The sequence below is a fragment of the Bos grunniens genome, chromosome 8 (assembly GCF_055505025.1).
Source record: "Bos grunniens cultivar Pamir isolate PY7600 chromosome 8, Bosgru_T2T1.0, whole genome shotgun sequence".
In the NCBI taxonomy this organism is placed as follows: Eukaryota; Metazoa; Chordata; class Mammalia; order Artiodactyla; family Bovidae; genus Bos; species Bos grunniens.
Window position 1 is genome coordinate 82,678,797 of NC_141172.1, and position 15,008 is coordinate 82,693,804.

The following is a 15,008-nucleotide window of genomic DNA, read 5'->3' on the forward strand; positions in this document are numbered from 1 at the left end:
GCACAGCATCTCAGAGACCTACCAGGAAGGAGTATAAGAAAAATCTCACATTGTGTCACCAGAGTCCCAGAAGAAAAGAAGGCAGAAGGAATATTTGCAGAAAGTATAAATGAAAAATTCTCAAATCTGTGAAAATGTATAAACTTACAGATTCAAGAGGCTAAGTGAATCTCAAAGAAGATAAACTCAAATAAACCCGCACCAAGAAACATAACTAAACTCCTGAAAACTGAACACAAAGAAAAATGTGTTGAAGACAATGAAAGAGAAACAACACTTGACCTATGAGAAAAATTATTTGAATGACACGAAACTCACCAGAAACCATACAGGCCAGAAGGAAGAGGCACAACATTTTCCAAGTGCTGAAAGGAAAGGATTGTCAACTATAAATTCTATATTCAGCGAAATTATCCTTCTGGAATGAAGGGGAAATTGAGACATTCTCTGATGAAGAAAAACAATGAGAATGTGCCACCAGCAGAACTACTATAAAAGAATAGCTACAGGAACTTCTCTAAATAGATAGGAAATTAGAAAAGAAAAAATCTTGGAACATTAGGGAAGAATAAACAATAAAAAGAGTAAAAATATGGTAAATACCACACATTTTCTTTCTCAAAAAAAAAAAGCAATATATGGGAGAGAAAAGGCAGCTTATACATTCAATAATAACAGTGGCTAAACTTGGAGAGCTTACTCTCTGCAAAGCATTTTGCCCACCTCATCCATTTAACTTTTACAAAAGCCCAGATGGAATTAGCATCTCCTCCAGTTTATTGATGTGGAAATTCTGCAGTAAGCATATTGGAGGCAGAGTTTGAACAGACAGTGATCTAATTAATTTTCAACCTCAAATTCTTAGCTATTACAATCCATAGTATTCCAGACTCCGAACTGCTTTCCTTGAAGCAGCATTTAGCAGGGAGACAAGAACAGGTTCTCTGGAAGAGAGAAAATCTTGCATGAAAGAAAGATCACAGAAAATTGTTTAATACAGCCTTAGAAAAGAATGAAAGGAAACAAAGAATAAGATTCTACAAGAGCAAGACAAGAATTAGTCTAGAACAGAAACAGAATTTGAAAGTTCTTAGGTGGTATCTTTTGTGCTAATAAAGACCTGGAAGCCCAGAAAGGATATATAATTTGTCCAAAATCTGCAGACCGTGTCTGAGTGAGGACTAGAGTACATAGCTCCTGACCCTTAGACCACTGCCTAGTCGCTAAGTCGTGTCTGACTTTTTGTGATCCCCACTGATCACAGTAGCCTGTCAGACTCCTCTACCCAAGGAATTTTCCAGGCAAGAATACTGGAGTGGGTTGCTATTTCCTACTCCAGACTATCTTCCCAGGGATCAAACCCACGTCTGCTGTGTCTCCTGAATTGGCAGGCAGATTCTTTACCACTGAACCACATGGAAGCCCAGTAATAGCTTACCAAACTACATATCCTGTAAACACATTTTTAGAAAAGCGTTACTACCTGCTATCTATCTGTCTACAGAGAAACAAAAAGCCTGGAAGAAAACACTCAAAGACATCATACACCAGTGACCCTCAACCCTATCAGATTCTCTTTATATTATTTTTTAATGTTCATTAATCTTCTTGAAATGAAAGTTTTATATATATATGCTACCTATACAAATGATTTTTAAATTAACATATGCCCTGGCTATGATGTAAAGGATAAACACAAGGAAAGTAGTTGATAATTTTTTATTGTTTTAAGTATAATAAATGCTTATGGTATAATTACCCTAGAAAATAACAGTGCCCCCATAAATTCCTAAAACAATTCCTAAGGAGAGATACTGCCACCTTTGAATATCATTGTATTTTTTTAAGGTAGCGAGGGGGTGAGATTGTAATTTTTAAATTTCCTTTTCAATAGAAAATAGTTTTCTTCGTAAAGGAATGTCTCTTGCTTTTCTAATCAGAAAAGTAGTGTTTGTGGTGACACATGACCATGGTATGTTTAATACAAGGAGAGGAGAAAGTCCCCAAGAACACAACCTACCTCGAATGAGTAAGCTTTCCCAATCCCATCTCCTGCTCCGGTGATCACTGAAAAAAGCAGAAATGGTTTTAAAGGATAGAATTAATTAATCTTTAAGATCTTCTTTCTTGCTGGCTACATTTGACTGCAGGCCTACTCTCTAAGATACAATATAATATTCCAAAGCAATGCCCTCCTACTCTCTAACCCAACTCTGCTCAACTGTGACCAACTTTGCTTAACTGGGAATGTTCCAGCCTTGACTTCCTTCATTAAACTTCAAAATGAAACTTTTTTTTGGATGGGGTTGGGGGAAGAGTTGGTGAGGCTATGGAAAACATGGTCCAAAATGAAACAAAGTGCCTTAGCCAAAGAACACTTTATTCAGACCCCATAAGGGTTTACAGTTCTAAGCCTTAGTTCATCAAGGACAAGCAGTGTACTCTATTCTCTCTCTACCCACACACCCAGTTGTCACTGTAAGGATGTTTCAAGGTTCCTAGTGAAAGTCAAGTTCTCCCCATTTCCTATCCTCACCCTCATAGGACAGCAGAAATCAAAACCCATGGAAGATAGAGAACTTTTAACAAGGAGGAAAATACAGAAATGCAAAAAGAGGATGGAGTGACATGAAGGAACCTAAAGAATTTGTGTTCACTAGATCAACTGATTAATAGATGACAGTGAGATGTGCTATCTAGTCCTTTTATAGTCCATAGCACATACATTAAAAATTTTTTTTAATTGGTAGAATATTGCTTTACAGTGGTGTGTTGGTTTCTGCTATATAACAATGGAAATTGGTCATAATTATATATTCCCTGCCCCCATCCCACCCCTCTAGGTCATCACAGAGCACCAGGCTCGGCTCCCTGTGTTATATAGCAGCTCCCCACTAGCTATCTATTTTACACATAAGAGTGTATATATGTTAATTCTACTTTCTGCAACTCTTGCCACCCTCTCCTTCCTTCGCTGAGTCCACAAGTCCATTCTCTACATCAGCATCTCCATTCCTTCCCTGCAAATAGGTTCATCAGCACCATTTTTCTACATACCATGCTATGCTATGCTATGCTAAGTCACTTCAGTCGTGTCCAACTCTGTGCGACCCCATAGACAGTAGCCTACGAGGCTCGCCCGTCCCTGGGATTCTCCAGGCAAGAACACTGGAGTGGGTTGCCATTTCCTTCTCCAATGCATGAAAGTGAAAAGTGAAAGTGAAGTCGCTCAGTCATGTCCGACTCTTAGCGACCCCATGGACTGCAGCCTACCAGGCTCCTCCATCCATGGGATTTTCCAGGCAAGAGTACTGGAGTGGGGTGCCATCACCTTCTCCGCTAGATACTATATATATATATATATAAATATATGATACTTTTCTCTTTCTGACTTACTTCACTCAGTGTAACAGGCTCTAGGTTCATCTACCTCACTGCAACTGACTCAATTTTTTCCTTGTAGAACTGAGTACTTTTCCACTGTATAACAGCACATACATATTTAATGACTGAGCTCCAGAGTAAAACTCAATTGTGTGAATGTCATAGCTTCAAAATAAACTACAATTCAGTATATACCTATCTGCAATTTACCTTTGCAGCAAAATCGAAGGATATGCTTTCCAAAAGTGTGTATGAAAGCTGTGTGTGCATTTAGTTTACTTGAGAGGGAAAGCGGACCAAGCAAGCAGCACACTGGCAGAAGCACCCTCATTTTAATAATTACCAATTATTTTATGTGTTTATTTGGATACTTTTAAGTGACTCCATGCATATGACCTATTTCACTTGGTAGAGGTACTATGCTCAGGGTTCTGTTGTCTTCCGCTCCATCTTCCCCTTCCTTACAGGCGTCCTCCAAATCACCAAGTACCAGGCCTGAACTACATAGGCAAGATCCTGTCGCTAAGTGGCTGGCATCTACTGAGTGCTTACTTTCTGCCATGCACTTTATTTGGGGCGTTTGTTTGTCATTCACTTAGACCTAATTATTTACCAACTAAATTACACAGCAGCTTTACACAGCATGAGATGGACAGGAGACAGAAGAGAGGAGGCGGCTGGCATCTGAGGTTCCTGGCTGCCTCCCCTCCTGCTTCTGGGCGTTAGCGGTGAAGTTCTCAGTGCCGCCTCCGTCCCAGTTCCCAGACCGGGCCTGGGACACAGGTTAAATTAGGTCCAGGCTCTGTCACTCCACAGCCACCTGGGCTCCCACTAGCAGCTTCTTCACGGGAGTTGGGGGTGAGGGTGACAGATGAGGCTGTTTGAATTTAGGGAGAAGGTGGAACAGGCATCATAGGTCCAGTAAAGCTCTTCCTTGTCAGGCTTACAGAAACACAGAAAGCGCATGTGGCTGGGCAGCCCCACAGCCACCATTTCATCTAACATTCAAAACAAGCCTGTAATGCGGGGACCATCATTTCCCTTATAAATGAGGAAGCTAAGGGAAAGTTCTTAACCCAGTCAAGGCCGCAGTGCTAAAGATGATGGCAGCAGGATCTGAACCCAGGCTTTGATCTTGGTCCCAAAACTCTATAAAGGATACCAGTGACAAAATTGGGAAATCGGCCACATATAGCTGCATATGAATTTCTTTTGGAATGCTTGTTCTTAGAAGGGCCAAGTTCTAACCCCTCAGAGCATGGCATTTAAATCTGTGTGGAGCTGGGCTTAAAGGATCCAGAACACTCAAGTTCAGAATGCTCAGCAAGTACTTTGGGAACTTCCTACTGACCTGAGAGGAAGGAGTTCTCACACATACATATCCTCTCTCTCTCTCTCTCCAGATATAACAAGCAACAGTTAAAAACACATTTTTTTCATGCCAAACAATTTCCATATAATAATTTTTTAATTTCCAATGCTGAGGGTATAAGGTTGCCAGCTCTTGCAAATAAGGACACAGGATGCCCAGTTAAATTTTAATTTCAGGTAAACAGCAAATAATTTTTTAGTATAAGAATGTCCCATGTAATAACTAGAGTATCATGTATTAAAAATTATTTATTTATCACTAAATAAGAAATTCAAATATAACTTGAGAATCCTGTATTTTATCTGGCATTCCTATAAGGTTGTTTACAATCTCTCCTATTTAGCCTGGGATTGTATTCCTAAAGCCACTTAAAATCTTTTTTATTTTTTTTAAGTCACTGGATTTCTTACAACCCTATTGTAGCATAAAACCTGACAGGTGGGTTTTTGTTTTTGTTTTTTTCTTTTTCATAATGCAAGGTCTTGGCTTATGCTTTGATTGCCAGTTAGGTATCAGTTTCAAAGAGGCACCTACTTTAAAAACGGTGATTGCTAATATAAGTTATTTTAGCCACAGGATAAAGTAAAGAGCCAGATAATCTCCCCCAAACGAGGTCTCTTTTTTAAAAATTTTGTTATTCAGTTGCTAAATCGTGTCCAATTCCTTGCAACCCCACAAAACTGAAGCACATCAGGCTTCCTTGTTCTTCACTATCTCCCAGAGTTTGCTCAAACTCATGTCCATTGAGTCAGTGATGCTATCTCACCCTCTGCCACCCACTTCTCCTCTTGCCCTCAGTCTTTCCCAGCATCAGGGTCTTTTCTGATGAGTCAGCTTTTCGCATCAGGTGCCCAAAGTATTGGAGCTTCAGCATCAGTCCTTCCAATGAAAATTCAGGGTTGATTTCTTTAGGATTGACTGGTTTGATCTCCTTGCTGTCCAGGGGACTCTCAAGAGTCTTCTCCAGCACCACAATTCAAAAGTATCGATTCTTTGGCATTCAGCCTTCTTTATAGTCCAATTCTCACATCTGTACATGACTAGAAAAACCATAGCTTTGACTATACGGACCTTTGTAAAAAAAACCTGATGTCTCTGCTTTTTAATACGCTGTCTAGGTTTGTCATAGCTTTTCTTCCAAGGAGCAAGCATCTTTTAAAAATCTTGGTTGGTTTCAATAACTGACCATTTTGACCACTTGTTTTTTCTCTTCCCGTGCTTTAACTTCCCTCTCTTATGTTTTAAATTCACTATTAAAGAAAGAGTTCTTGAAACCCTAGGCCCCCAGTCCGGAATAAAATAAATGCAGAACCCCAGGCCCGTTCACTCTCTCCCTCTCTTTCTACACATGACCTTGTTGTGGCACCAGGTGCGCTGTATAATTTACAGGTCCTGTAGGTAATAAACCTTTATTTTTTCTTAAGTTTCCTGATGGTGCTGAAAGGCATTTTGCAATCATAGTAAGACCCACAAGGGCAGGCCAGGTCACAGCATTGGTTATTGATAGACTGACACCAACACATAATACCAACTTTGAAATGCAAACCTAGCACTTCATTCAAGGAGATGCTGAAACCATAGCCTCCTGTTCTTCACCTTAAACTCAGTATAGGGCTGAAATTCTGCATGACAGTTTCAGGAGCCAAATTCTATTGAGAGGCAGTGATTAATCAATCTACTTGGGACATAAACCAGACCCAGATTCTGAATATAACCATTTAAAAACATGTCTCCACAGAGATCTTTATTGCCTTGATTTTGCATTACCCTCACTTGGTGACAGGTCTCTGAGAAATTAGTATAATAAAATGGATTTAAATTATTATTGGATTTCAGAATTTTGAAGCTCTGTTTAAGGAAATGAAAGCACTCTGGGTTTTTGAAAATCTGGGGAAGATGATACATAATTTTCTGCCTCATCCATGATTTGTATCATCAGAAACTCCAAAAATAAGAAAACCCAACTAATGAGGATGAGAGGAAAAGCACACAGGAAAGAACTGAGTCACATTCTTCCTGAATGATTCTCCTGATGCCTCACATCACGTTTTTCAGTCAATTTCATTTGTACTTTCCAACCCCGCAAATTAACCCAAAGGAATTACATCTTTGCTCTCAAAAGGAAAAGATGCAATATATCATTGAGACCTAAGTAATAATAAAAACAACAAGAACAAAAGATGAAAAGCTTTCTTTACCTGCCCACTCTCCCATTGACTTCAAGAAAGACCTTGGCAAAACTTTCCAGAAGTGCAGGAAAATACATTTAGAGAATCTCACGCATTTCATCAGGTAGACCAGGCAAACCAGCAACCCTACAAAAATGAAGAACTGCTCCAGAGCCTCCTTCATGATGGCACCATGGCAGATGCTGTTTCAGACCTGGTCCAGTCCCTCACAGCCTTCGAAGTGAGCGTGGCTGCTCTGCAGGAGCGTCGGTCCCCTTCTGGAGTCACTGGGAACATTTCAATGAGTCACTGTGTCAAGGCATTCAGATTAGAGTAACTTCTTTACACAATCCTCTGATTCACAAGCTTTAAAATAAAATATTCTTTCTAATATTTTTATAGCACAGTTGGGCTTTTGTGAGGCAGGGGAGTGTTGAAGAAGTCAAAGGTGAACATAAAGATAAAGACCGGACAAAGAAAAATGGCAGCCCAGCATTCCCTCCCTAAATCTGGAAGCTAAAAAAGATACTAAAAACTATGCAAAATTCTAGAAGTCATTCATTCACTTAGTCAACAACTATCTATTGACTGCCTACCAGGTGGCAATCACTGTTTGAAGCCTTGGGAATAGAGAATAGTAAACACGGGCAGTCACTGCCAGGGGGAGCTGAGATTCAGAGTCAATATGCAAATAAAAAGATAATGTCACATATCAGTGCCATAAAAAAGTGCTGTGGAGTGACAGGAAAAAATTCTGTGAAGAGGTGGTATTTTGAGCTGAAATTTGAGTGGAAAGGAGATAGCCCTACAAAGATAAGTTTCTTCCTCCAGGCTGAGGGAACAGCTAGTACAAGTGACCTGAAATGAGAAAGATGCATGTATTTGAGGAGTAAATAGCACTACACAGAGGATCTGGTGTGTACAGAACAAAAGAAAAGAATAAAGTAAGATGGAGGCATGCGGAGGAGCCAGATACTCCTGGTGAGGAGTTTGGACTTAAGTGAGAGGAAGCCACCAAAGACACTCAGATAATTGTTGTTTTCGTTGTTCAGTCACTCAGTCGTGTCCGACTCTGTGACTCCATGGACTGCAGCATGCCAGGCTTCCCTGTCCTTCACTATCTCCTGGAGTTTGCTCAGACTCATGTCCATTGAGTCAGTGATGCCATCCAACCATCTCGTTCTCTGTCATCCCCTTCTCCTCCTGCCCTGTCTTTCCCAGCATTAGAGACTTTTCCCATGAGTCAGCTCTTCTCATCAGGTGACCAAAGTATTGGAGCTTCAGCTTCAGCATCAGTCCTTCCAGTGAATATTCAGGGTTGATTTCCTTTAGAATCGACTGGTTTGATCTCCTTGCAGTCCAAGAGATTCTCAAGAGTCTTCTCCAACCCCACCATTCAAAAGCATCAGTTCTTTGGTTCTCAGCCTTCTTTATGGTCCAGCTCTCACATCCATACATGACTACTGAAAAAAACATAGCTTTGACAATATGGACCTTTGTTGGCAAAGTAATGTCTCTGCCTTTGTCATAGCTTTTCTTCCAAGACAATAGCATTACATAATCTGAGTCACTTGATGCTGAGAAAAGGTGACCTTTTGGAGGTAGAGATGGAGAATGATCACGACATAGAAACAGGGGAATGAAGAGACTCTGACATCATCCAAGAATAGTGTCCTCATGTTCAGCTCTTGGCCCTCTTCTCTTTGGTGTGCACACTTAGTCATTTGATGGCATTACCTAATCTCTTGACTTTAAGGACTCTGGGCACTGAGAACCCCTAAATGTATAACTTCAACGGTAACCAGGCTGCTCATCCATACTTGCATTTCCATTTGAATGCAAGTAACATTAACACCTCCATTTGAATGCTTAATAGTCATCTCAAGCTTAAGTCTAATAATGGCTTCTGATATTACCTTCAAATGTCAAAACTTATTTCCCTTGCCAATTTCCCTATACCAGAACATGGCAGCTCTTATGTTTCAGTTGTTCAGATTAAAAACCTTGGAGACAGGTTTGCCTGTATGTCAGGTGATGAGCAAAATCCTTTCAGTGAGGAGGAGACCCAGGAAGGAAAGTGAGAGGTACAAGTTACTGCCAAGTTCAGCCTGCATCGTTCTCTAAACCATGGCATGTATTTACCCTGGCACTTTCAACTAAGGTCCTTATCTGGAGCAGCTTCTCAGTTCCAACTGTCACTTGTTCATGAAGCTATGGGCTACCTGAAAAAAGTACAAGTAATATGGAGATTAAACTATAATTAGAGCAAATGAGATGGCCTTTGCCAACAGTGGCTCCCCATTTCTTCCCGTTTTTCCGACTGCCCCTTATTTACTATGTCTTGTGTACCCAACTCTGTACTAAGCACATTACAAGGATTACCTGTCTTGGTTAATTATTACTCTTTCCACTGATGGTTAGTTGGCAGAAGCAGATAGTGTAGATCAACCATCTCAGCTCATCCACAAATGTTCCCAAAGGAGTGAGAGGCTGAGGTGTTTGATAAACATGAAGACAACAATTATTGTTTTTACTAAGGTCTGGGAAAAGCCAGGCCAATGTCCAGCAGTCTGTCCTGTGACTCTGGTTTAGTTTTATTCTGAGCATATTTTTTATTGGCTTATCTTATTTATTGCTTGTGGTTGGGTCTCCTGCCATGACAAGTAAATTCCTTTGGATTGGGACTTTGCTTTGTAGACAAAAGTACTCTGACCCACAGCTCCTTAATATAGCAAATGGAGACAAGTAGAAGAATATTCAAAAGAGCATTGTTTCAACAGGGAAAAGTGAGAACTATCCCAATAAGTTTATTCTCACAGTGGAATATTATACAGTAGTGCAAATGAATGAATGATAGCCAAACAGAACAATATGTGACATTCAGACACAATGTTGAGTCAAAAAAAGCAAATGCCAGAATATTACATTAAGTCTGATATTTTATAAACTCAAAAAAGCAATATAAAGAAATATATTGCTTATGTTAAAATGTGATAAAATTGTTGTTACAAACAATGGAATGATAAACACAAAATTCAATAAAGTGGTTTCATCTGGGGAGAAATGATATGATGGAGAGGTCCTATAGGCAGGTATAAGCTACTGCTATCATGTGATTCTTGAACTTAGTAGTATGCACATGAGTGTTTATATAATATAATACAATGTTTTATAACTTATATACATTTCACACATAATCTTTTGCTTGCAATAATTATATTATACTAAAATGTACAGTGAAAAACCTGAATATTCATGATGATTTCAAACATGAAAATTAAATAAAATATAATTATATGGTTAAAAAAAAAGCAAGTAGTCAAGGTTATATATTGTCACCCTGCTTATTTAACTTATATGCAGAGTACATCATGAGAAATGCTGGGCTGGAGGAAGCACAAGCTGGAATCAAGATTGCCAGGAGAAATATCAATAACCTCAGATATGCAGATGACACTACCCTTATGGCAGAAAGTGAGGAGGAACTAAAAAGCCTCTTGATGAAAGTGAAAGAGGAGAGTGAAAAAGTTGGCTTAAAGCTCAACATTCAGAAAACAAAGATCATGGCATCCAGTCCCGTCACTTCTGGCAAATAGATGGGGAAACAGTGGAAACAGTGGCTGACTTTATTTTTCTGGGCTCCAAAATCACTGCAGATGGTGATTGCAGTCATGAAATTAAAAGACACTTACTCCTTGGAAGGAAAATTATGACCAGCCTAGATAGCATATTAAAAAGCAGAGATATTACTTTGTCAACAAAGGTCCGTCTAGTCGGGTGATGGTTTTTCCAGTGGTCATGTATGGATGTGACAGTTGGATTATAAAGAAAGCTGAGTGCCAAAGAATTGATGCTTTTGAGCTGTGGTGTTGGAGAAGATTCTTTTTTTGTTTGTTTGTTTGTTTTTTTTGTTTTTTTGTTTTTTTTTTTATGCTTGCTCGGCCCTGGGCTGCCGCGCGACAGACCGCGTCCCGCCCGGCCCGCCAGCCCACTAGCAGCGCCTGGAGAAGATTCTTGAGAGTCCCTTGGACTGCAAGGAGATCCAACCAGTCCATCCTAAAGGAGATCACTCCTGGGTGCTCATTGGAAGGACTGACGTTGAAGCTGAAACTCCAATACTTTGGCCACCTGATGCAAAGAGCTGACTCATTTGAAAAGACCCTGAAGCTGGGAAAGATTGAGGGCAGGAGGAGAAGGGGACGACAGAGGATAAGATGGTTGGATGGCATCGCCGACTCAGTGGACATGGGTTTGGGTGGATTCCGGGGGTTGGTGATGGACAGGGAGGCCTGGCGTGCTGTGGTTCATGGGGTCGCAAAGAGTCGGACACGTCTGAGCAACTGAACTGAACTGACTCAATAAATGTTGTTGTCAGTCACTCAGTTGTGTCTGACTCTTTTCGACCCCAAGGACCATAGTTCACAAGGCTCCTCTGTCCATGGGATTCTGCAGGCAAGAATACTGGAGTGGATTACCATTTTATTCTCCAGAGGATCTTCCCAACTCAGGGATCAAACCTGGGTCTCCTGCATTGCGGGCAGATTCTTTACCGTCTGAGCCACCAGGGAAGCCCACTCAATAAATATTCACTCTTTAAGGAAAAAGGAAAAATGAGCCTTTGTTTTGTGTGGGTGCAATGAAGTTTGTCCTGTTAAAGAAGTCTTTGGTAGACAGGTGACAGACACTGGTACAGGTCGGGGGCAAGCTGCAGAGCCTCAGGGAGGAGGGCTGGATCTCGACTGGAAGCCTGTGGAGTTAAGTGACGAGGAAATGCAAAAGAATGAACAAGGCAAAGAAGGGAATGGATTCCTTCACAACTGACCCATTTATCAATATTTGTTTGGGGTTTACCTGTCCCAGAGGACACAATGGTTGGACTTAATGTGATAAGATGTGGAGGGGAGAGCCAAGGGGGTGGGAAACTGGAGAAATTCAGAGAAAGAAAGAGGCCTGAAGAAGGCTGTAAGATAATTGTAAGGGCGTGGCCTTCCGCCTGAAGCATCTGTGTAAGTAAGCTGTGGTATGCATTAGGGGAAAAAATTATAAGTTTCACACCAGAGAGACCTGAAGAGAATGTGACTTTGTTGCCAAGTTTTCAGTAAAAGAGAACAAAACTAATTTTTTCTAATGATGTGTGTCATCAAACGTCATCCAGAAATGGATAGCGGCTTTCACAAAGGTTTCTCTGATAGCTCAGTTGGTAAAGAATCCGTGTGCAATGCAGGAGACCCCAGTTTGATTCCAGGGTCGGGAAGATCTGCTGGAGAAGGGATAGGCTACCCATTCCAGTATCCTTGGGCTTCCCTGGTGGTTCAACTGGTAAAGAATCCACCTGCAATGTGGGAGACCTAGGTTCAATCCCTGGGTTGGGAAGACCTCTGGTGTAGAGAAAGGCTACCCACTCCAGTATTCTGGCCTGGAGAATTCCATGGACTCTATAGTCCATGGGGTCACAAAGAGTTGGACACAACTAAGATATGCAGATGACACCACCCTTATGGCAGAAAGAGAAGAGGAACTAAAAAGTCTCTTGATGAAAGTGAAAGTGCAGAGTGAAAAAGTTGGCTTAAAGCTCAACATTCAGAAAACGAAGATCATGGCATCCAGTCCCATCACTTCATGAGAAATAGATGGGGAAACAGGGGAAACAGTGTCAGACTTTATTTTTGGGGGCTCCAAAATCACAGCAGATGGTGACTGCAGCCATGAAATTAAAAGACGCTTACTCCTTGGAAGGAAAGTTATGATCAACCTAGATAGCATATTCACAAGCAGAGACATTACTTTGCCAACTAAGGTCTGTCTAGTTAAGGCTATGGTTTTTCCAGTGGTCATGTATGGATATGAGAGTTGGATTGTGAAGAAGGCTGAGCGCCAAAGAATTGATGCTTTTGAACTGTGGTGTTGGAGAAGACTCTTGAGAGTCCCTTGGACTGCAAGGAGATCCAACCAGTCCATTCTGAAGATCAGCCCTGGGATTTCTTTGGAAGGAATGATGCTAAAGCTGAAACTCTAGTAGTTTGGCCACCTCATGCGAAGAGTTGACTCATTGGAAAAGACTCTGATGCTGGGAGGGATTGGGGGCAGGAGGAGAAGGGGACGACAGAGGATGAGATGGCTGGATGGCATCACTGACTCGATGGATGTGAGTCTGAGTGAACTCTGGGAGTTGGTGATGGACAGGGAGGCCTGGCGTGCTGCAATTCATGGGGTCGGAAAGTTTGGACATGACTGAGCGACTGAACTGAACTGAACTCAACTGAGCGACTTCCACTTTCAACCTTACCCCGCCCCCCGCACCCCCCCCCGCACCCCCCCCCAGCCCCACACATACAGCTAGATGTTCCTTGACACACAAGTCTCTTTGGAAAGCAACTTGCAAAATGGCACCTTGCTTCATCAGATCAAGCAAATGATGAGTCAGATGAAAGAGAGAAGCCACACTCTTTTACAACCTAATCTTGGAAAGAACCACCCATTACTTTTGCTGTATTCTATAATGAGAAATTAGTGCACATTCTAGGTCCAGCCCATATTCAAAGGGAGGAGATTATACAAGGAAGTGAATATGAGGAGGCAGGCATTGTGATCCGTTTCAGAAGCTACCCACAACATGTATTTACTATACGATGCCATTTCAGTTCAGTTCCGTTCAGTCGCTCAGTTGTGTTTGACTCTTTGCGACCCCATGGACCACAGCACACCAAACTTCCCTGTCCATCACCAACTCCCAGAGTTTACACAAACTCATGTCCATTGAGTCAGTGATGCCATCCAACCATCTCATCCTCTGTTGTCTCCTTCTCCTCCTGCCCTCAATCTTTCCCAGCATCAGGGTCTTTTCAAAGGAGTCAGCTCCTTGCATCAGTAGCCAAAGTATTGTAGTTTCAGCTTCAACATCAATCTTCCCAATGAACACTCAGGACTGATCACCTTTAGGATGGACTGGTTGGACCTCCTTGCAGTCCAAAGGACTCTCAAGAGTCTTCTCCAATACCACAGTTCAAAAGCATCAATTCTTTGGTGCTCAGCTTTCTTTTTAGTCCAACTCTCACATCCATACATGACTACTGGAAAAACCATAGGCTTGACTAGACGAACCTTTGTTGGCATAGCAATGTCTCTGCTTTTTAATATGCTGTCTAGGTTGGTCATAACTTTCCTTCCAAGGAGTAAGCGTCTTTTAATTTCATGGCTGCAGTCACCATCTGCAGTGATTTTGGAGCCCCATAAAATAAAGTCAGCCACTGTTTCCCCATCTATTTGCCATTTAGGTCAAATCTAATCTTCAGTAAAATAAATCAGAACATTGATTTATTTAACCCTAACCCTAACCCCCGTCCCTGGGATTCTCCAGGCAAGAACACTGGAGTGGGTTGCCATTTTCTTCTCCAATGCATGAAAGTGAAAAGTGAAAGTGAAGTCGCTCAGTTGTATCTGACTTTTAGCGACCCCATGGACTGCAGCCTACCAGGCTCCTCCATCCATGGGATTTTCCAGGCAAGAGTACTGGAGTGGGGTGCCATTGCCTTCTCCGGGAAAGTCATCGTTAAGTATACTTATATCAGCAAAATTTTTAAATGTTTGAGTTTTCTATTGAGGTATAATTGACATATGACATTATATTAGTTTCAGGTACACAACATAATGGTTTAATATTTGTACATGTTGCAAAATAATCACCACTGTAAGTCTAGTTAATATCCATCACCATATATGTTACAAAATTTTTTTTTAATATTTATGGTGAGATCTACTGTCTTAGCAACTTTCAAATAGGCAATACAGTATTATTAACTATAGTCACCAGGCTGTGTATTATATCCCCATAACTTATTTATAGCTAGATGTTTTTACCTTTTGACCTGATCACCCTACATCTAGTTCACCCACTGCTGCCCCGCCCCTTTGGCAACCACCAATATATTGTTTATCTGTAAATACATTGCGTGCTTAGTCGTTTCCAACTCTTAGCAACCCCATGGACTGCAGCCCACCAGGCTCCTCTGTCCATGGGATTTACCAGGAAAGAATACCGGAGTGGGTTGCCATTTCCTCCTCCAGTGGATCTTCCCAACCCAGGA

At 41.3% G+C, this 15,008-nt stretch overlaps 1 protein-coding gene across 2 annotated transcripts in view; it reads right to left on the reverse strand.

Annotated features, from left to right (window-relative positions):
• The window catches only part of HSD17B3 (hydroxysteroid 17-beta dehydrogenase 3), a 54,007-nt gene extending 46,450 nt beyond the window's left edge, over nucleotides 1-7,557 (reverse strand). For both annotated transcript variants that reach the window (XM_086417043.1, XM_086417042.1), the window contains exons 1-2: nucleotides 6,955-7,557; nucleotides 2,021-2,067 (exon numbers count right to left, since the gene is read on the reverse strand). In XM_086417043.1, the coding sequence (XP_086273169.1) occupies nucleotides 2,021-2,067; nucleotides 6,955-7,108 (201 nt within the window). In that variant the 5' untranslated portion in view covers nucleotides 7,109-7,557. The remainder of the gene's footprint in view (nucleotides 1-2,020; nucleotides 2,068-6,954) is intronic.
• Nucleotides 7,558-15,008: the final 7,451 nt, after the last annotated feature.